Source organism: Mustela nivalis, assembly GCF_964662115.1.
Source record: "Mustela nivalis genome assembly, chromosome: 12".
Classification (NCBI taxonomy): Eukaryota; Metazoa; Chordata; class Mammalia; order Carnivora; family Mustelidae; genus Mustela; species Mustela nivalis.
In genome coordinates, this window is record NC_139031.1 from 73,466,930 (window position 1) to 73,489,746 (window position 22,817).

Below are 22,817 nucleotides of genomic sequence, written 5' to 3' on the forward strand. Positions count from 1 at the left end.
AAAACACGAGTTCCTGTGATACCTTGCTCTGCTTTAAGGTTCTCTGGGAACCCAACAAAGTCATGGGATGACTTTCGTTCTAATGAGGCACCATGGAAGGAAGGTAATGTTGCTACCTGATCAGGAGGAAGGAAGGGCATATTTGTTGAGTATCTACTATGTTTTAAGCATAATACTAGGTATTTACCTTCCTGATTCATTTATTCCTTGCAGTAACCTGGAATGGGAGTTGTTATCCTCATGCTGTTTATGAGGAGACTGAGGCCCAGAGAAGTGAGTAAAGTGTCCACAGTCACATAGCTTATAAGATGTGAAGCTCTAGGTTTGAATCCCACTGGCTTCAAAGCCTTCATAATGTTTTGATCTCTGTTTTAGACCCTTTCTTTTCAGAGACGTGTTCAGAAGTTAATCAGAAGGGACGGGAAAGCCATACAGGGGACTCAAGCAGGTGCGAGGGGCAGAGACCATGTAATATAGGGAGAAGTCTGAGATCAGAGTAGAGAGGCAGGGGAGGGCCCTGGAGACTGGATTCTCCACCCGCTGATGCAGCCTCAGGCAGGACTTTCCTCGCCGGCCTCCATTTATTCTTGTTAAAAAAAAAAAGAAGAAGAAGAAGAAGAAGAAAAGAAAAGAAAAAAAGCAGTTTTAATTCCGTGATCTCTACCAGCCTTTCCAGCCCTAAAGTTCTGTGTCTCTAAGTACTAAGAGGGCACGAACAGCCTTTCTCTTCTCCCAGGATCTGTTGATTCTGGGTCGTCCCGGAGATGGGGGGGCTCCGGGCCCCCAGCACCAGAACTGCGGACGCGTTAAGTAGGAGGCGGGTCTGGGGCGCCCTCCTCGGCTCCCCTATGATTGTTGAGGGTCCGGAAACAGCACCCCACCCTGCACGGGTGTAAAAAGAAAACTGAGCCCCGAGAGAGAGTGACAGTCACTTCTGGGGGCTCCGGTGGCCCGCCCGGCGCGGCTGTCCCAGCCCCGAGCACCGGGAACACCAGGCTGGCGGATCGCCCGGAGGGGGCGGCGGCGAGGGCGCCCGCGGAGGGAGCCCGGCGGGTGGCGGGGCTGCCCCGGAGGCCGACGCTCGGGCCCGGGCGGCAGCGGGAGGCGTCGCTGGGGCGCGGCGCGCCTAGGGGGCGGGGGCGAGGCTCCCGCGAGCAAAGTCCAAGCCCCGCGGCCGCAGCGCCCCGCGCGCCCGGCGGCTCGGACAGACAGCGCGAGGTCCGAGGTGAGTCAGGCCCGGCGCTCCGGGCCGCGGCGGGAAACCCCGGGGCCGCCGCGCGCGAGACCCGGACCGCGGGGCCTCCTCCGGGCGCCCCTCCGGCGCACGACCGTGTGGCCGGCTCGCACGCCGCGGCGGCGGGCTGTGGGGAAGCTGGTTGTACCCTCGAGCTGTGCCGGGGGCGCCGGGAGCTGAGGCTGTTGGTTTCTCCCCAGGTCGAGATGGATCTGGAGGCGGGAAGGAACGGAACCGTCCCACGCCCCGGGAGAGCGGAGGGCGACTTTGAACTGGGCCCCAGCAGGTACCTCCCCGGCGCCCGCTGCTTTCCTTACAGGCGCATCCGCAGGGCCCCATTCGGCTTCGGCAAAGTGGAGCAATCTGTGGATGCCTTTGTGTCGGGGGCTTCGCTGCAAGGGTCTTGTCTAAGGTTCTGACTTTCCTCAAGGAGTGCCACGGAGGCTCCTTTTGGAACAGGCTTAGGAAGAGGCCGCCTTTAGAAGTGCCGCTTCCCCACTTTGTGCGGGGTGACTCGAGGAGTATCGGTGCTGGGTAACGTTCCCCGCATTATATAACTCAAAATCTTTACAGTTAACTTTCATAAACATCATCCGAGTTCGCTTGCCCTAGAGCATCTGACACCGGCTGTGGATGGTCGCGCTTCTGGAACAGGACCCGAGAGGCAAGAGAGCGACAGCAGCAACAGCCACAAAAACCCTCCTCCCCCTGTTAATTCCTCTTCCGCCAGGGTTATCCCCCCCCCCCCCCCCTCTCTCAGCACCTCGAAGGTTCGCGTTTCTCCCTCCCGGGCAGTGAGGTGGGGAGGGGGACTGTGGACAGCCTCAGTCTTCCGTAACCTGCGCTTCCAACATCAGTGTTTGTTCAGGGCAAGCCTCAACCCTTCATTTGCTGGCTGGTTCTCTGAGGCTGACTGGCTCTCCGAGGCCCTCGTTAAGGGCACTTCACAGGCCTTAGCAGGGGCAGAAATGACCAGTCAGTGGTGTGTTGTCTTTGTTTCCTCTTTCAGTGGAGGAATCGTGAATCATTTTCGCCTTTAGCCTCAAATAGTTGCTGAGGCGGTTATGGTCTCTGAGTTCATGCCAGGCCACCCAGGACTGACTGACCTGTGTCATCAAGTAATCACCCAGAGGGACAAATTTATCAGGTTGTGTAGTGTGTCCTCAAGCTGCAAGGGGCCTGATTAGCCAACTGAAAGTATGCCTACCTGATGTTTAAAGAATCATTTTAGCCTGTTAACTTCTTCTTACAGTGATCCTGCTCTGTTCCTTCTAACCACCATGGTATTCATTCATAGAAAATTTAGTTTGCCAAAGAGAATTAGAAAACAGATGGATGGTATTATTTCTACCAAGGGGGGAAAAATGTGGTTTTCATCAGCTGGCAATATAGGCTGGGATTGACTGTGAATCTATAAATAGATGGCATTTTTATGAAGGCTATTTATGTACTGCACTGGCTGAACATTTGATGAGTGCACAAAGGAGCTGTCCCTGCAAAAGATGCAGTAATCCCCAGAACTCAAGGGAGTTCTCAGAAATGAAGTTCACAGCCTTGTCTTGGAAACACAAGAAAACAATTCAGAAGAGAAATACAGAAAGTTAATAGTAAGTTAAGACTGTGAGATTAGGAAAGTACACGTTGAGACTAATTTTTATTTAAGAAGAAAAATCAGATCAAAGCTTATTCATTCCAAGGAAGTCAAGCTCCTTCCAGTTATTTAGGGCAAATGGCAAGTCATATGCTAGTTCCAGTCATCCTGCTATACTGCCTATGGCACCTTCTTTTGAACAGATTTAGTGGCAGATGTCTGTCTGATTTTAACAAGTGTTCTAAATAATTTGGGATCGAGTTTTAGGAGCAAAATTTATCACTTACTTAAATTAAATAATTAAATTAAGCTAAATAAAAGTATTTCGATTTTAAAACTCTCTATCCTTATGGAGTTTGCATTATTGTTGGGAGGACAGACATAAAGAATACTTGTGCAAAATAAGTCAGCTACAGCAATTAGAAGGTAATGAATGCTATGGAAAATGTTAATCAAGGCTAGGGAATTGGGGAGGGCAAGGAGGAAGTAATTTGCAGTTTTAAATAGGGCCCTTAAGATAGGTCTTATTGGGAAGGCAGTATTTGAGGAAAGACCGGAAAAGACATGAGAAGGAGGGTGGTGTGTGGGTGTCTGAGAGGCAGCATTCCTGGCAGAGGTGTCTGACAATATAAAGATCCTGCTGTGAGAACGTGTTTGGTGTGTTCAGAGAACAACAGCAGAGAGGCCAGTGTGGCTGAAGCAAAGCAAACAGGAATAGGAGTAAGAAATCTGGTGAGAGGATGCCTTGGTGGCTCAGATGGTTAAGCAGCTGCCTTTGGTTTAGGTCACGATCTCAGGGTCCTGGGATCGGGCCTCATAATCCAGCTCCTGGCTTAGTGGGGAGTCTGCTTCTCCCTCTTCCTCAGCCTCTCCCCCTGCTCGTGCTCTCTCTCTGTATCTCTCTGCCTCAAAAGAATAAATAAAATCTTTTTAAAAAAAAGAAATGTGATCCAAGAGGTGACAAAGACATCATGTAGGGGCCAAAAGCCCAATGTAAGAATTTTGGCTTTTACTTTGAGAAAAATGGGAGCTGTTATAGGCTTTTGGAGCATAAGAGTAGCATGATATGACTTGACTCGAGCTTGGGAATGATTATTTGCATGATGTGTTGAGGGCAGACTGAAGTTGGCACAACTGAAAGTTGAGAAACTAGGCAGGAGTTCTCCTGGGCTATTGGGATAGCAGTAAAAGTAATGAGTAGTGGTTGAATTCTAGTTGTACTGCGAATATAGAGCCAACAGGATTTCCTGATACTGCTTCCTCTCGTCCTTCAGAAGAGTAGACTTTACTCTACTTTTAGATCAATACATATTTTTTTTTAGCAACAGAAAAATTTAATTATTTGGCAGATACTAACCTATGTATTTTCTTTCCATGTATGAGCTCTGCAAGGCAGGTGACCCTTTCTCATCCATCCAGATATCCCTGTAGTACCTTGGACAGTTACCTTTGCACTTGGTGATTGCCTTGCAATTTCTTAAACTGGTTAATTTGGACACTTTGTGGATATCGCTGTTTTATATTTGAAAAAAATAGATGTGATAACTACTCAGGTTTATAGTCAGTGACTGTGAAGCATTTGGTAACAGTTTTAAATTCAAACAATTATATATATATATTTTTACAGCAACCAAGACAAGAAAAAGAAGAAGAGAATGAACCTGATTGGACCATTAACTTTGGTAAGCCATGAAATATTATATATGAGTAATTCTTGTTTCCATTCAAATTTGGTGCCTTGAATCAACAGATGTGGAGTCAGTACTTTATGATTGTCCTAGGTTGGTCATCACCAGACCACATTCTCAAGGTAGTTGATAAAAAAGGTAGGATAGGCTGGCTATGAAACAGAGCAGAGCTAGGACTTGTGTTCATAGCACCTCATGCAGAGATGTGTTTTCCTGAAACGGATCTCTGCATTTGTTTTACACACACACATATCCAAATTTTGTTTAAAATAAGCTTGCATATAAAGAAAGTGATTGCTAATTACAGAAATTTAGAAATAAGGAAGAAATCTATATTCCAAGAAAATTGATTACATATGGAGCAACATTTAGAGATTCTGATTATGTTTAACACAATTGTCAGTGGTTTTCTGCTAGTACAAGGCAAGTCAACATACTTTTGGGAGAAGTCTAATCTGGTTTTCATTTGTAATATGTCTCAGAATAGTGGGCCAAGAAAGTGTTTCCCACATTGAGTAAGTATGATGGGTTTCAAACTCTGACCGATTATTCCATAGCAAAAAAGATGGTATTAAGTGGCATGTCAGCTGAAACTTCCAGCTTCATAAGTAAATGGATGAAAAGGCACAAACATTCTTAGTCTCAAACACTGGTGCACGTTTCTCATGTCACAACAAAGCCCCTATTCATTCTCTTCTCCCTTATTGTTGTAGTGTTCTTATTTTAAAAATTTAGTGCTTTAGAGAATAAATTGTTTATAAGACTAAATCTGCTTTTAATGTACATGTGTTAAATCTGCCTCCTATAGCAAATAAAACACCACAAACTTTGAGGCAAGAGCTTAGTACATTTAATTTGAACTTAAAAGTTAAAATTTAAATTAAATTGAAATATAATCTTTTTTTCCTTGGAATAGATACTTTTTTTTTGTCCTGAAAGAGGTTCAGGACAAAACTGTTTTTAACAAGAATTAGAAATTCATTGTTTGGTTGAAAATCACTTAAATTTAAGTTTGCTTAAGAAACTGTGCTATTGCTGTGAAATGCTTATAATTTCAAATTTAAGCTCAGAGACAGTGAAATTTTATTTAAATAGCATGAAAAGCATTTAAAATGATTCTCAATTTTATGTAAATGTTCACTAAAGAGAACATGACATGATGATCAGATCCTGTGCTTGTAACTGTGGTCAGTAGACCCAAGTGCTCTATGTCCCTTCCTCAGAGCCACTAAAATGAACCTTGGAAACACTAATCCTTTTTCTAGCAATTTTAGGGATACTTCTCCATTTACTCTCGACTTTACCGGCTCCCCTTGATCTGCTCCAAGCTCCACCTAGCTTCTGACCCTTGTCTCTTTCGGCACTCCAGCTTGCCCTGCATGTTTGATGATGGAATTTGGCCTTCCCATACTGAACTTCTGGAACTCTGTGAGAACAGTTTGCACACCCTCCTCCCCACCAAGTGTGTCTGACCTTAGACTGTCCTGGCCTGTTGACCCTGTTTGACTCAGCTTCAGCTCTCAAAGACCCCACTCTGCCAAGCCTGACTTGTGACTCATTCTCCCCATGACTGTCTTGTCCCCAAAAGGGGTAGAGTGAGAAAACTGGGTGACTCAGTTGATTAAGCATCTGCATTCAGCTCAAGTCATGATCTCAGGGTCCTGGGATCAAGCCGTGCATCAGGCTTGCTGCTCAGCAAGGAGTCTGCTTCTTCCTCTCCCCCCCCCCAACTCATGCTCCCTCTCTCCCTCTCAAATAAATAAAAAATCATTTAAATAAATAAATAAAAAGGGACAGAGGTAAGGTATAGAAATGGAAATGTAAGGGAAGGTAGATGTAATCTAGAAGAGAGAGGAAGAGAGAAGACAACAGAAAGATCCATAGAATGATAGTAAAAAACTGGAAGAAAACATGAGAAATGAGAGAGGGCTAAAAAGACAGTGAGGGACAAAGTCTTTGAAGTCCTGTGACATTGATTGGCTGGTTAGTTCTTGGGCATTGTACATGTCACTATAACAACTAGTGTCCGCCTTCTAAGTGATAGTACTAAATACACCGTACAGTGATACTTCAAAATCTAGGACCCTTGGTGTGGCCAAGGTGTGACCCACCAGGCCTTTTTTGCCTCTTTCTAACATCAGCTCCCATACTCTGCACTCCAGGATTTCCTCTGCAGGGAGTTCTCTGAGCACTGCATGCGGTTTCGAGGTACCTTGCTATTCTAAGCCTAAATACCCCCAATTCATCTGTTCCCTCAATTCTTCTTCTGCAAATTCTCCCTTATCCTTCCAGATTCTTCAAGGAGCATTGTCTCCATAAGCAGGACTTCCCTAGAATACACATGTAAGCACTCCATAATGCTTTTTCATTTCACTTCTGAGCTGCCTTTTAAAAAGCTACCTTAAACCTCTTAAGAGGAACTTACCCACAAGACTCAGGGGATCTGTTTACTCCTTATTTGTAATTCTCTCTCTGAAATATTTTGAATATTGTTTTGAAGGATGTGATGTGTGTATACTTAGTGTTTTCTCCTAGCTGCTTTTAACTGACTACATAGTAGCTCTGGAAGATCAAACCATATTTCTTCATGGAGCTAAACTTTTATCCCTTCTGATTATGTTATAATCATTCAACCAAAGAAGATACTGATGAAACAGAATCAGATTATTTCTTCACAGGATATAAAACAAAGAATCATGAAATTAATCTGTCAATAATTTGGATGGAAATCCTCCTTTTTCCCTATTACATTTATCTGCAACTACTGACCTTAAATAAAGTACTTGACCTTAGAGGCTCCTGGATGGCTCAGTTGGTGAAGTGTCCGACTCTTGGTTTCGGCTCAGGTCATGATCTCAGGGTCCTGGGATCAAGCCCAGCAACAGGCTCCTGCAGCGCTCTTGCAGGGCTCTGCACTCAGCAGGGAGTCTGCTTAAGGACTCCCTCGCTCTCCCTCTGCCTTGCTCCTCAACCCCTACTCACTCTCACATAACTCTCTCTCTCTCTCTCTCTCTAAAATTAAATAAATAAATAAATAAATAAATAAATAAATAATTTTTAAAGAAAGTACTGACCTTAAATAAAATCCAAAGAATATATAGTTGCAGAGAAAGAAAAATTCTTTTCTATAAAATATTCTTTTATTTTCTTTCTTTTTATTTTGTAGTTTCGGTATTCTGACTGGCAGGATAAATTATTGATGTCCCTGGGCACCATCATGGCCATAGCTCATGGAGCAGGTCTCCCCCTCATGATGATAGTATTTGGACAAATGACCGACAAATTCGTTGATACTGCAGGAAACTTCTCCTTTCCGGGTAAGCATTTGTCTATTTTTTTTTTTTTAAACATACATTGTACTCTTTTAACTGGATGAAAGATCAAAGGTTGATTTTGCTCTTTCTCGTCCACTTGATTAATGGTTTTCCCTCTGGCTAACTCCAGGTATCACTGAAGAAGTTATAAAATTTTCAGAAAATTCCTTGAATACTCTTTAAATTTCAACCACGAGACCTATCCTGTTTGACTTTTAATACAGAATAAGAAAATGTACAAAAACTTTTGCATCTAAATTAAAGCAGGGAAATCCCTCTCCTTGAGGACAGCAGAACTGTCATCTGAGTACACCTATGCAATGTCCATCCTTTTGGTGATGACAGACATGTTTCAAAATACTTCCGTTAGTATGGCCATACTTCTTAGCTACACTCAGCTTATAAATCTTTTGCTGGCTTTCTTTTTTCTTTTCTCTCCCTGCACCCTTTTTGTCAACATTCTGTCCATCTTCTGACTGTAATGTGTGGTTCAACCAGGTTGACTGGAGCTTGATCTAACACTTCACTAAAGAGTAAATGGTTTCAGTATGAGAATGATGTGTTTTGAAACCCACACAGAGGAGTGTAATTACTAAAGAGCCAAGGATTCTCATAAGTTAGTGTCACCTGTAAGAGGGACTGTAGCAACAGCACTAGAGTCAGGTTCCAGTGGGCAGAGTTATTTTCATATTAGCCATGTTCAACACAGATGGTGAAACCTTGAGGCTTTCTACCAAGCCTCATGGCCCAGCTCCTCCCAAGAGACCTTGTAGGCACTAGGCCGGAAAAGAATGAGGGAAGCTATATTGGCACACAGATGGTGTAAAGAAGGGAAAAAAATTGATAAAGATATGGCAGCTTACAATGCAAAGATACCTAAGAAAAAGTGGACTCTGGCATTTAGATCAGTTGGAGTTTTCAGGGTTTGCTGATTCAGAACTATGTATTTGGTTAGCATTGCAGAACTTAAGTGTTATTACCTAAGAGAATAGGATTGCTTGATTTGTACAATAAGGTCTATTTACATAAACATTAATATCTTTTAGAAATCTAGTAAAGGTACCTTTTAAATTTTTATTTATTTATTTTTATTAAAGATGTTATTTATGTGTTTGTTAGAGAGAGAGAATGCACACAGGTAGGGGGAGTGGTGGGCAGCGAGAGAGGCTGGGATCCCAGAGGGGACCCTGGGATCATGACGTGAGCCAAAGGCAGATGCTTAACCAACTGAGCTACACCCAGCTGCTCCTAAAGAATAGACTTTAAATAAACATCATCTCTACAAGATGAGCAACTGTGTTCTGCTAAGGCTAAGTACAGATATGTACCGATCTTCTCTCCACTTCCATGATTTTTGCTAAACTCTAGGACTCTCAACATACCGGTGAGCTCTCGGGATTTAGACTGAGTAGGAAATTTAAAGATTTCACTTTCTCCAAAAAGGTATGACAATATTATCTTTACAAACTACTAAAGAGTGGGCATTGGAAATTAATAACATTTGAGGGGCTTCTCATCGCAAGTCCTCTAAGACAGCCTGTAAGCCTGATGTCAGATGTGGCTGTGGAAGACCAGGGGTCATTTCATCTGGAGGTTACAGAAAGTAAGTTGGCAACTCTGGGGAGTTTATCACCCCAGCAATGACAGGTTTTTAAGTGATTTGCTCATGCCATTCCCCTGAGAGACCTTGAATTTGACCCTGGGCACAGCACATGGCACCTGTCTGCCATGCCCAGCTTCAAAGCTACTTGGTTGCATAATTAGAAACAAGTAAAAAACAAACAAACTGTTCCAAATAAGAAAGTTGTGGAGTTATTCTGGTCCTAGTGAAAACAAAAACAGGACTACTAAAATGGATCCAAACACTAACTTACCTGTGTTAAGTGTAGGGCATTATTTTAACCTCATTTTTAAAAAACTTAATTGAGATAAAATACATAACAAAATTTACCATCTTAACCATTTTTAAGTGTGCAGTTCAGTAGTGTTAAGTATATTCACACTGTTGTACAGTCAATCTCCAGATTTTTTTTTTTTCATCTTGTAAAAACTGAGACTCTGTACCCATCAAACCACCAGCCCTGCCTGAGGCTCTGTACTCAGCACAGAATCTTCTTGTCCCTCTCCCTCCCGTCTTGCTCTCTCTCTTTCCCTCAAGTAAATACAAATCTTTTTAAAAAGGCACTTTTGGGATGCCTGGGTGGCTCTGTTGGTTAAGCATCTGCCTTCAGCTCAGGTCATGATCCCAGGGTCCTGGGATTGAATCCACCATCAGACTTCTTGCTCAGTGGGCAGCCTCCTTCTCCCTCTCCCTCTCCCTCTGCTGTGCTCTCTCTATCTCTCTCTCAAATAAATTAATACAATCACTTTTTTGAAAGTCTATTCTTAAAAATTGTTGGACCCTTGGACAGTTGGACTTACTGGGAGTCAAATAGGAAGGGAATGTTACAAGAAAACAAGGTTTAAATTACAAGAGGGTTTGATAGTGAGTGATTGTGAAGAAAGCACATCCTATCAACAGAATAAAGGTCCTCAGTGACAAGGTTTTTCCCTCACAATGAATCAGTTGTGTAGAAACTGAGTTACGTGTGTTCTGCATCCAAAACCTCAATGACAGAGTCAAAAGAGACATTTTTTATGAAGAGTATCAGGAACTTAATATATTTTATGTCAAGTATATGTAACTGTAATGATCTAGAAAATTCTGTAGAGAAATCAATATACACTGCATGCCTTTGTATTGCCACGTGGTTGAGAGGAAAAGGCATTTTGGAGACCCCATTTATTTTAAGTAACTATATGTACTAAGTTGCCTGGACAAACACCAGCTCTTTGCTTTGTGCTGGATATTTCCATATGGTAAGAGAAGTTCTAGGCAGAACTGAGGAAGGCAGACATTGATTTGAGACTTAAATAGGACAGTTAGAACTCTCTTTATAATGTCTCCGTAGGTAATCCTTAAGATATGCATTTATTTAAACCTTTCACTTACTAGCTGTATGACCTTGGGCAAGTTACTTAACCTCTGTGATTCTTACTATGCTCATCTTTTAAAGGTGATCATAGACTTAATGATAGAATTAAATGAGATGTTTACAAAAGTAGAAGATAGTAAATGATTGATAAATATTGGGAAAAACTAACTGTGAATACTTGGAAAAGAAGTGACCGCTCTAATCCATCCATCTACGGACTTTATGAGAGCGCTCTAAAATGAATAGGCAACTTCAAGAATTCTCCATTTCCTTATTCTGGGAGGCATTCAGGCAAACCAGAGTGAGGCCCACCCTAACACATTAGAATCAAATGGGGACAGTTTTTAGAAATGTGATGCTCTAGCTGCCTTCGGCTCAGGTCATGATCCCAGCGTCCTGGGATCGAGTCCCACATCGGGCTCCTTGCTCGGCAGGGAGCCTGCTTCTCCCTCTGCCTCTGCCTGCCATTCTGTCTGCCTGTGCTCGCTCTCTGCCCCCCTCTCTCTCTGATAAATAAATAAAATCTTAAAAAAAAAAAAAAAAGAAAGAAATGTGATGCTCTAGACTCAGCCCGAGGTTCTGACTGAACTGTTCTTGCATGAAGCCTGGGCAAATGTATTTTTTTCAAGCTCTCCATGTGAGTCTAACAGGCACATAGCACTGAGAACCCCTGAACTAGGTGACTTAGAGGTTGTTTATGAGACCGAGGTATAACAGGTAGCATCTGAGAAGACCAGGCCTAGGCCCTTTCAAATCTAGAGTCCCATTAGATCTCCAGATCTAGAATTTCAGATCAAGAGGCCCATGAGATGTCCAGGTCTAGAATCTTATGATATTTCCTGATCTAGAATTTCAGATCTAGAGTCCCATAAGATTTTCTGGTCTAGAATTCCAGATCTAGAATCGAATGACTTTTCTAGGAACACATCAACACGTATCTGCCTTACTTTAGTCCTTGGGCAGCAAAAACTTTCCTAGGAGCTCCTAGGGTTATTAACCCAGGCCTAGATTGCCATTCTTGGCTTGGACTCTAAGGAGCATTTCAAATTTTGAATGCCCATAGATTCTTATTTCCTAGGAGAGAGAATCAGTCTGAGTTATAATGTGCTCACTGAGAGAGTGTAAACATTTGAAGGAGGCATTTAGAGGAGAGTAAAATTCATTCAAGATTCTACCTGATTTTTAAGTTCTGGGGGAAAACTAAACCTGTACACATATATGTGTGGCATTTCTCCAAGGTTTGAACAATGATTTCCACCATTACCAAGTTTTAAGTAGCTTGTCTGCCTCTAATTCCAAATACAATTCCAATTTGGCATCTGAAAGCGGCCATATTTAAGAACTCAGGGAGGAAGTGAGCAGACACAACTGAACTGATAAGAACAGAAGTGAAATAGGGTCTGACTCCCAAGGACCTGAAAGCTGATGGAGAGCTAGATTAATAAGCAGAAACATTTTACCATGAACATCAGTGGAAGTTACAGTTTTGAGGGAGAAATTATGCCATAGTCAAGGCTGCATGCCTGGTAATTGATCCTGAGTTTAAGTTTTAAATAAGTTTTTAAGTTTTAATGTTTAAGTTTCGACTTTAGCCCCTTTGGAAGAAGATAAGGAAGATACACCACAACCAGAAAATATGACTATGGGGTTATTTATGCATGATAAGTGAACAAAGACTAATTTCTGTCTTAGCACCATGGTAAATAGGGAAATATCTACTTTGGTATGTTTTCTCAACAGTGCTGTGGTGGTTATTTTGTTCTATTATTTTGACATGGATTGTTTCTTTTATACTTTTTCATTTTGTGGTTGTGTGTTTTTCAATTTTTAAAGACTTTTATTTATTTATTTGAGAGAGAGTGAGAAAGAGCATGGGTGGGGCAGGAGAGGGAGAAGCAGACTCCCCTCTGAGCAGGAAGCCCAACTCAGGGCTTGATCCCAGGACCCCAGGATCATGACCTGAACTGAAGGCAGATGCTTGGCCAACTGAGCTACCCAGGCATCCCTCACTTTGCGTTTTTTAAGAAGTGAAGATAGTCATTACTGCATGAAACCATCAGTGTAGTATGAAGTTAGGAGCTATATGTATAGTGTGAGGACTCTCAGCCTCCTTGCTAACTGTGTGACTTTGGACAAATTACTTTAGCACCCTGTGCCTCAATTTCCTCATCTGTGAAATGGGAATTCACAAAGGAGTCCTACATCATAGGGGTGTGGTGAAAATTAAATGAATTAATACATGTAAAGTGTTCAGAACAGAGCCTGGCAGATAACAAATGCTCAATACATGCTAGCTATTATTACAACAGGAATGGCACATAGACGTTTTCATCAAATTAGTTCAAATTAATATACAATAATATTTCCTTCCAATCAATACCACTTTAAAAATACCAGAATATAGTTTTGCCAACAAACAAGATGTGGAATCCAGGATCACAACCAATTGCCAGTGAGCAACTGTCGTGTCTTTAGACAACTGACTTATCTTCCTTGTCTCTAATTTTCCCTCCTTTACAATGCATGTAATTCAGCCTTTGTACCCCTGATGGGAAAAGGAAGCACCTAAGGGAAAACACACATGTAATCAAACAAAATTAACAAAAGCAATTATCTATAAAGTGCATTTGGCCTCTAAGAAAAAATGCCCCTTAAATTCTGTCCTTTCTCTTGAAACCATTTCTTTTTTCTTCCTCTGCCTTCTATATGCTCTGCCTGCCCTCCATCCACTCCTCTCTGCTGCCTTAGGAACCTGCTTTGCTAAAGTCCTGAGACCACCAGGATCAGGGACGAACCTAGGAGAGCGATCTATCCCCATCTGGGCCCTAGATGTCCTGCATCTAAACCCGTGGACTCTCTATTGGAGCAAAGTGAAAAGTATTCATTGAGGTTGAAAAAAAAAGAAGATTTTTAAAACCTGGTAACATCTATTAATAGTTCAGCTTTTCAAAAATGTCTTATTTTTGTTTTGTTTTGTTTTTATTTAGTGAATTTTTCATTGTCAATGCTAAATCCAGGCAGAATTCTGGAAGAAGAAATGACTAGGTAATTGGCTAATACGTACATATATATATATGTAGGTATTCTATATATAAATATACATTTATATATATAAATATGATATACTTTTAAAAATGTTTTATTTGAGAATAATTGCAAACTTTCAGAGAAATAAGAATATACAAAGAGCCTCTGTATAGTCTTTACATTTTATTATATTCTTTGACCTATTGTTATCATTGATTTTTTAATGATTTATTTATTTTAGAGGGAGAGAGAGAGAGCAGGAGTGGGGTAGGGACAGAGGGAGAGAGAGAATCTCAAGCAGACTCCCTGATGAGAGTGGAGCTCCAGTCCAGGACCCCGAGATCATGACCTGAGCCAAAAATCATGAGTCAGCAGCTTAACTGACCGAACCACCCGGCACCCCCTGGCCGGTTGTTATCGTTATACCCAGTCCCCTCACCGCCACCATCTGACGTAACTTGCATACATCATCGTGGCCCCTTACTCATAAATACTTCAGTGTGCTTTTTAAGCATAGGATGCTCTCTTCATAACCATAGCACAATTATCAATGTCGGCGAATTTAATACTGATACAATACTTTGATCTAATCTATCATTTGTATTCCAGTTTTGTCAGCTGATCCAATAATGTCCTTTATGGCATTTTTCCCTTCCGTCAGCCTTCTTTTTTTTTTTTTTAAGATTTTATTTATTTGACAGAGAGATCACAAGTAGGTGGAGAGACAGGCAGAGAGAGAGAGGGGGAAGCAGGCTCCCCGCCAAGCAGAGCCCCATGTGGGGCTTGATTCCAGGACCCTGAGACCATGACCCAAGCTGAAGGCAGAGGCTTAACCCACTGAGCCACCCAGATGGCGCCCTTTGTTCTTCTTAAGAGAAATCTCAAAAGCCTGTGCCATAATGTTTGTATGCTTACTTATCAATTAATCCTGCTGATTTAAATGAGCTCCATCCATATGCTACTGCAGGCCTGAAAGGCTTCTTTCTGGAAACAGTTTGTAAAATTATATAAAAAGTATCTTTGAGAGTATCAAAACTGAATTTGTTCTTTTTTTAAAATTCTATTTATTTGAGAGAGAGAGAGCGAGCATGAGCAGGGCAGAGGGCATAGGGAGAGGGAGAAGTCGACTCTCTACGGAGCAGGGAGCCCGATGTGGGGCTCGATCCCAGGACCCTGGGATCATGACCTGAGCCGAAGGGAAATACTTAACCAACTGAGCCACCCAGGCACCCCAAATTTGTTCTTTTTAATGATACTAATTTTCCTCTAATTTAGTTAAGACTTCGCTCAAAGTTAGTTTGAATTTATGTTTTTGGCGTACTATTAAAAAATATTTTTGAATTATGCCAGAGAGTAAGAGGGTTTTTTGTTTTGTGTGTTTGTGTGTGTATGTTTGTGTTTTGTTTTGTTTTGTTCTTTTGGCGGGGAGGAGGGGTGTCTTTCTGTAAACAATGCAAGAACACTTATATTAAGAACCATTTCACATGCTCAATCTGGTTATTCCTATACCTATGGTATGTGAATAGTAGTGAACTTATTCAATACAATAAGATATGCAAGTCTGGAATCTTAATTATGAAAGAAGAATCACATCATATCTACAAATTGTCAATATCAGTTTTAAGACGATCCATTAACACCATTATTTTTTGCAATTAAGCCCCAAATGTTTCTGTTTTCTGGCAATTCAAGTGAACAGATTTGCTGTCATCCTCTTATAGTTTAAGAAAGAGAAGAGAAAAAAATTTCATGTGTATTTGTTATGATGTCCTACACAATCTATATGATTTTGGTAAACTGAATCCCCAGTTCTGAAGATTTTCCTGAAAAAGATGAGTAAATAGTATTTAAAAGAAACTTCCTAATTATTTTCCAGGTATGCATACTATTACTCAGGGCTAGGTGCTGGAGTTCTTGTCGCTGCCTATGTACAAGTTTCATTTTGGACTCTGGCAGCCGGCCGACAGATCAGGAAAATCAGACAGGAGTTTTTTCACGCTGTTCTACGACAAGAAATAGGCTGGTTTGATATCAACGACACCACTGAACTCAATACACGGTTAACAGAGTAAGTGTATTGTTTATGTCACACTTTCATAATGAAATTAACCACTAACTATGTGAAAATGTGCCATGGTTAGATTTTAAACTTAAAAAATTACTAGATGAAACATTTGGATACGTTCTGGGAATAGATCACCTAACAGCCGTTTCTAGCATCTGTAGCTTATGCCCCCATGTGTTTTCCTTATCAGTTTGTTCTCCTCAGTGATTTAGTAGGTTAATTTGAAGACTGGGCTCCCATCTTATATTTGTTTCTCTCTCTGTGGAGCTTGCTACAGGGCCTGGCAGATGTTATGCATTCAGTTAAGACGGTTGAATGAATGAGTAGATGTGTGAATGAAGTCACAGCGAGGCTTGTCTTCGTAATTGTTGGCTCTTCACTTATTCGACAAATACCTGAGGGCCTATTACATGCCACGCGCTCTTCTAGATGTTTATGATATACCAGTGAACAAGACAAAGATCTCTGCCCTCCTGTTGCTTACTTTCCAGCAGGGGGAGATAGATGGCAAACTTTGCCTTCCTGGAATTCCTGGCAAAAGAGTCCTGAGCAAATGAAGTAAAAAAAGAACAGGCAAAGTTCTTTTATTAGGACCTGGTTGGCCTCACTACAGACTTCAGCTTTGCCTCCTAGTGAAATGGGCAGCCATTGGGAGTTTTGATCTGAGGAGGAACACGCTGAGACTTCCATTTTCAAAGGATCGCGCTGGCTACTGTGTTGAGAAGGGAGTGGGTTGAGGGTAGGGCAGAGGGTAGAAGCAAGTAGGCCTTCCTTATTAGTGTTGCTATGCCCTTCCTGAACCCTGCTTTTAAACACATGGATTCATACGTGCAGAATGCTAGTGTTTCTCGAATGGGATTAACTAGTTTAATAGCATCAACTTTAATGATACAAACTTCTTAGAGGCATGAACTGAACCTGAATTTCTTCCTTTGTGCAGTATTTAGGTGGGGAAAAATCTCATTCAAGAGGCTAAGACTGTGAACGAGGCTTGCCGTAGTGTGAACGAGATTTACCTATGTGTTTGTCAGATGTCTGCTTCAGCCCTCTGATTGAAGACCTCCTGCCTGTAACCACTTAGGTGTGATCTTTTTTAGTGACATCTCCAAAATCAGTGAAGGAATTGGTGACAAGGTTGGAATGTTCTTTCAAGCAGTAGCCACGTTTTTTGCAGGATTCATAGTAGGATTCGTTAGAGGATGGAAGCTTACCCTTGTGATAATGGCCATCAGCCCTATCCTCGGACTCTCTGCAGCTGTCTGGGCCAAGGTGTGTGAAACGAGGCATGCATTTCCCTGTGTGTTAGCCCACACTTCAATAGTTATTTTTTAACGTGCAGGGTTCGGGTTCTTGTAGTTGTCCATATCTGTGTGACATGTCAGTTGAAACCACATTTAAAAGCATTCTGTTAATGCCATAATAAAGAAATTCATTTTTAATGTGATTTTAAAGGTCAGTTATTATCTCAATTATGGATTTTTTGCACTGCTATTATTTGTTCAGGTAAATCTGCTGACATAGTAGTTTAAACTGCTTAAATGGTTATGTTCCTATTTAAGGAAACACAATTTTAAAACCTAACATTCTACCAAACCATTGCATGAATGTTTTTTTTTTTAATGAAGTTTGGATTTGTTTTATTTATTTTTAATTGTTACCTCTGACAGGTGGCACTCTGCCAACTTGGCCATGCCACAAAAATGTTTGTTAACCTGTTCTACTTCAGACAACACTGCAGAGTTGAGAAATGTTACTGGCCATTTTGCTCTTTTGGAGGTTGATGAACTGCTTAGTGACTTACTTGTAACTCTTTTATTTTGATCATTCCTTTACCTGTCTCTCGCAATACCTTGTTTAGCCATCATATTATAAAGCAGAATGCCCATGAGTAGATCTGGAGGCATTGTTCCCATAGTACTTAAAATCATGATATGATAAAGAATAGTGACTTTCCAAAGCAGTAAGATTTTATTTTAGTTCATTTTGCAATTAGCAGAGAAAAAAACACAGCAGATGTGGAACTTGATGTTATTCCTCAAGGCACTATTAGAGAATTATATGTGGATTTTCTGTTCCTGACTGCTCTCGGGGAGCGTACCACCAGGGGGGATCAGATCTAGCCTTTGTAGGGGGTGGAAGGAGTCCCAGGGTCTGGGACACGTACTGTTGTTCACTTCATGACTTCAGTGTCTGGAAAGGGATAGGGTTTGGGAAGAAAAAGCAAGTTAAAGAGTTGACCAGACTGCCTTTTAACTTTTCTCCCCATTCGAAAGTCATGAATGTTTCTCCTCCTATCTCCCCGTATCCAGATACTCTCGGCATTTAGTGACAGAGAGCTAGCCGCATATGCCAAAGCGGGCGCCGTGGCAGAAGAGGCTCTGGGGGCCATCAGGACCGTGATAGCCTTTGGAGGCCAGAACAAAGAGCTGGAGAGGTCAGGAAGGTTCTTTGTCCACTAGATCAAAGAACCCATCTTTGCATCTTGTTACTCATCTTTTGTTGTGTGTGTCTATTACTTTCCTTGCCTTAGTACTAACCCCTCCCTCCCCCAATATAGGGACACTTTCCTGATGTCTGGAGTTTAATGTCAGCCTCTAAAGCAGGGTTCTTACTCTTTTTATGTTCCATGGACTCCATTGGCAGTCTGATGAAGCCTACGGACCCTTCCTTAGAACAGTAATTTTAAATGCATAAGACAAAACAGAGGATTACGAAAGAAACCAATTATAGTAAAGTACAGTTTTCAAAATATTTTTTAAACTGTGATACAGTAGATATCTGCCTTTGCTGTTAGCATATTAAATAATAAGAGCGAACTCTGGGTTCAGTAACTAGTGTAACTCTGAAGTAGAAGTGCAGGTGAAAGATACTTCAAGATACTTGTTTCAAGTGTAGCAGGATCTAAAAATGATCCAAGGTCTCTATTGGCAACAAAGGCATGGTTACTGCTAATTCTGCAGTGGTTTGTTGCCTCTGCTAAGAATCCAAGGAAATGCTATCTTTCAGGTACAAGTTCGTGAAAATAATGATATAATTGTTTCCACCTTTGAATTCCTTGACCATGGATCCCAGGCCACGTAGCCCTGCTCTACAGGAACCTGATAGCCCAAACCCAAAATGCCCAAACAAAGCCTGCAGAAAAGGCAAGTCTGCTTTTCTTTAATGCCCCCAACCAGTTTTCTTTAGCTAGCATGCCCCAGTACAGTCAAAGTATGATTCGGCGTCAAGTATTCTCTCTTGCCGTCCTGCCGGACTCCTGATACCCACAACTTTTTGCAAGAGAAATTCTCTGGAAATTCTTCCTCCTCAGAAGCCAAGTTGCCCCCAGTTTCCTCCTTTTCTTTTCCTCTTTTCCTTTTCCTGAAGCCCTCTTCACAAGCGCCATGTTCCGGTTCTCTAATCTCTTCCTTTTTCTCTCTCGCTGCTGCTTCCTGCACACAGTAGCCCCCACAGAGCACACTAACCCTCCCTGGGACCTCAGGATGGGAGTGTAATCAGTACCGCTCCATTAGCCGCAGTAAGCAAGCCGCCTCAGCGAAGGTAATTACAGCATGTCCTCCACTGTCACCGGAGCCTGGTGTCACACGGGGGCTGACCTGAATCTCCCTGGGCCTTGGGGCCCCGCCACAGGGGACTAATCACAGGGCTGGAGGCGGCCTGCCACGGGCTTCCCAGGGACACAGATCTGCGGAAAGCAAGCAGTGCCCTGAGCTGGGCAGGGCACACTGAAAAGTCAGCTGCTTTGAGTAATCAAACACAGAAACTTTTTGGTGGCAACGGCATTAAAAATTAAAAAAACAACAAACATCTAATGAATCTTCAACATCTCATTTGGTTAAACTAAAAAGAGAAGTGTTTGTTTTTGTCAGAAACACACTATTTTATATGATATTTCCCCAGTCTCATTTTATAGACATGTATTTTTTTCCTAATTTTAGGCAGCCAGAATTAAGTTTTACACACTTTCTGTACCTAGCTTGGAAAGGTAGATTTAGTTTAAACTGATGGAAACAAAAATCGTAATTTATCAGACCCACTGTAGACATTTATATCTTTGTATCAAATCCTAGAAGCCAGAAATATGAATTTTAATTACTACTCAGAAATGTAATATTATGTGCACTATTCAGGGAGAGATTAAATACTAAAACAACAGTAGGAATAATAAGAGGAATAAGAATCACCAGGTTTTGCCTGGTGTGCTCGCACTGTGGTAACTACTCTCCAGAATTCTCTCTCAGTATCAGAATGATCTTGCAAGGTAGGCATTATTAACTCCATTTTATAGATAATGTAACTAAAATCTAGAAAAACCGAGTAAGAACCCCATACAAAGTGACCACTTTAGAACCTTGCGCCCTGGCTTGACAGTGGAAGATCAGTCTGACCAAAAAACAAAACAAAACTAACTACCACCACCAACAACAACAAAACAAAACAGAAAAAAAGTAGGCCAGAGTTTAACACAAGAATGTGTGAAATTCTGGTGCTCACCCAATGGGGCAATAGAAGAAGTCTTTTCTCTTCTTTAGAGAAGAGAAATTGAGCAGTGTAAAGAATCTGTTGTAATCATCCTGAAACATATGTAAGTTTTAGAGCCGTTCTCATTTGGTTTGGTTTCTCTTCTCCTACCTGAACCTCGGCTCGTGATGCTGGCCAGGAAAGTGATGGCTAAAGCTCTCCCATATCCCAGGAGAGGAGTTCAATCCTGGAACAGCTACAGGAACCCTGGTTAGACTGTGAGGGACCAAAGGAGATGAGTCCAGGCCAGTAAAGAGAAGGCTCAGATAGGTTCTAGTCCTGGCTGATCCTGAATTGGTTTGATTGCCAGGAAGCTGGGTTTCAGTAGGGTCTCTTACTTGGTTGGCTCTGTTCCTTAAACCTCCAACTACGTAGGAGGCAAATACGGCTCTGATTATAGATTGTTTTCTTGTTACAACATCTTCCCCTCATTTTCTGGTAGGTATGAGAAACATCTAGAAAATGCCAAAAGGATTGGAATTAAAAAAGCTATTTCAGCAAACATCTCCATGGGCATAGCTTTCCTGTTAATATATGCGTCATACGCGCTGGCCTTCTGGTACGGATCCACTTTGGTTATATCCAAAGAATATACTATTGGAAATGCAATGACAGTAAGTAGTTTTCCTAGTATTTATAAGAAACCAAAAATACTGTTTATCCCTCTACCTTGTGTTTTCTTTCATACTCCTCCTTTTCAAAGAATGAGCCTGATTATAGGCTTTTTTCTTTTGGGGAATCTTTGCTCTGTCCCGTGGGCAGACCGGGCCTTCTAGAATACTCAAGACATAATTATGAGTTGAGGGCAAAAATGTAGCATGTGGATGGACTACTTGGAAGCTTTACAGCATATAAAAGAAAGTAAAAATTGAATGGATTTATGAATGAACAAATATGGACTGGAGGCATCCTCTTTCTGCCATTGAGTTTCATAATATAAGAAAGTTAACATTATTATAGATCAGTCGTAGTATGAGAGAACGCCAAGTTTATATAATATAAAACATCAGCTATCCAAAATATAAGATGGACATTTATTTTCTGTTTTTTTAGAATGAACATAGATTTTATGATTCAGAAAATGACATATACTAGTTATATGAAGGATTAGAATACAGAATTTTTAGAATTACAGATTACTTAGAATTTAGTCATTCATACATAGTTAATGACAACTTTTGGTGTAGATCTCCTACATCATTATATATATTTATTTTTTTCTTTGAAAACTGGGATTATATTATACATATCTTTTTATAACTTTTTTTTAAAAGGCTTATTTATTTTAGAGAGAGAGCACACACACAAGCAGGGAAAGGGGCAGAGGGAGAGGGAGAGGAAGAGAATCCTCAAGCAGACTCCCTGCTAAGTGCAGAGCTTGACATGGGGCTTGATCCCAGGACCCCAACGTCGTGACCTGAGCCAAAATCAAGAGTTAGCCACTTAACTGACTGAACTACCAAGCACCCCTACTAACCCTTTTTGTATAAACCAGCAATATTTTGTGACCATCTTTACATGTCAGTGATGATCCAAACAACATGTAAGCATTCAAAGAGCAATCTTTTAAAACCTACAGTTTCCTGTGTTTCTTCTAAGCAGAGCATACTGATCCCAATTTGGCTCTTTGGTAATGAATGGGGACCATTAGGAAAATTAATCATCTCAAAATGTTTTTTGGAATGGTATCTTCAGATTCCATTAGGTGTTGAGGGCTATTTGCCGGATGAACTTTTGTAACTGTGGAGTGGATTTTTCCTTCCTTTTCGTTTTTGTGGGGGTTGAATTTTTTCTCATTTTGGCCTCCTTTCTGGTGGTCAGCTCGGAAGCTCTCCACCTTCTTCACTTCATTTGCTAAATTTTGTAAAGAAGAAAAGAAGAGAGAGAAAATCCAGACTCGTCTCTCTGGCCCAGTCTCTGCATTTATACGGATGTGGACAGTGACACCTCCCCAGCAGGGCTGGAGAGCGGAGCCGTGCTGCTGAGAGCCCAGCCACACCCTCTGCACACCAGGACAAGAGTTCTGGTGCATGACCTTTATAACATCTACTTTGGTAGAGACTTTTCTTGCTTCCTTACTTGTTCTCATCTGTATTGCAGTCAGTAGATTAGATATTGGTGGGATATTTGAATTCTGGGTTTGTGAAGTGTTTTTCACTGTGTTCAGAGCAAAGTCAAGCTAAATGTAGAAGTTTCGTCATACCCAGAGAGAAAGGAATAATTTCTCTACATTTATGTTTTCTTCAGTTAAGTCTTGCTAATCATATGCATTCCTGAAGCTATATTCTTGGCTTTTCTCCAGTGAAAGGAAATGTGTTCATTTCTGTTTGCCATAGTATAGAATAATTGTGTTTAAAAGAATTATTAATCAGAGCACACAGGTGTGATTTAGTGATTTATGT

General features: G+C 41.4%; 1 protein-coding gene across 5 annotated transcripts in view; it reads left to right on the forward strand.

Moving 5' to 3' along the window:
* The first annotated feature begins 1,080 nt into the window (after positions 1–1,080).
* The window catches only part of ABCB4 (ATP binding cassette subfamily B member 4), a 65,308-nt gene continuing 43,571 nt past the window's right edge, over positions 1,081–22,817 (forward strand). The window contains exons 1-9 of one of the 5 annotated variants that reach the window (XM_082692373.1): positions 1,081–1,225; positions 1,435–1,520; positions 4,453–4,507; positions 7,680–7,830; positions 13,790–13,847; positions 15,706–15,897; positions 16,992–17,163; positions 18,204–18,328; positions 20,858–21,029. In XM_082692373.1, the coding sequence (XP_082548499.1) occupies positions 1,441–1,520; positions 4,453–4,507; positions 7,680–7,830; positions 13,790–13,847; positions 15,706–15,897; positions 16,992–17,163; positions 18,204–18,328; positions 20,858–21,029 (1,005 nt within the window). In that variant the 5' untranslated portion in view covers positions 1,081–1,225; positions 1,435–1,440. The other 4 variants (XM_082692372.1, XM_082692374.1, XM_082692375.1 and 1 more) reach the window with 4 other exon arrangements.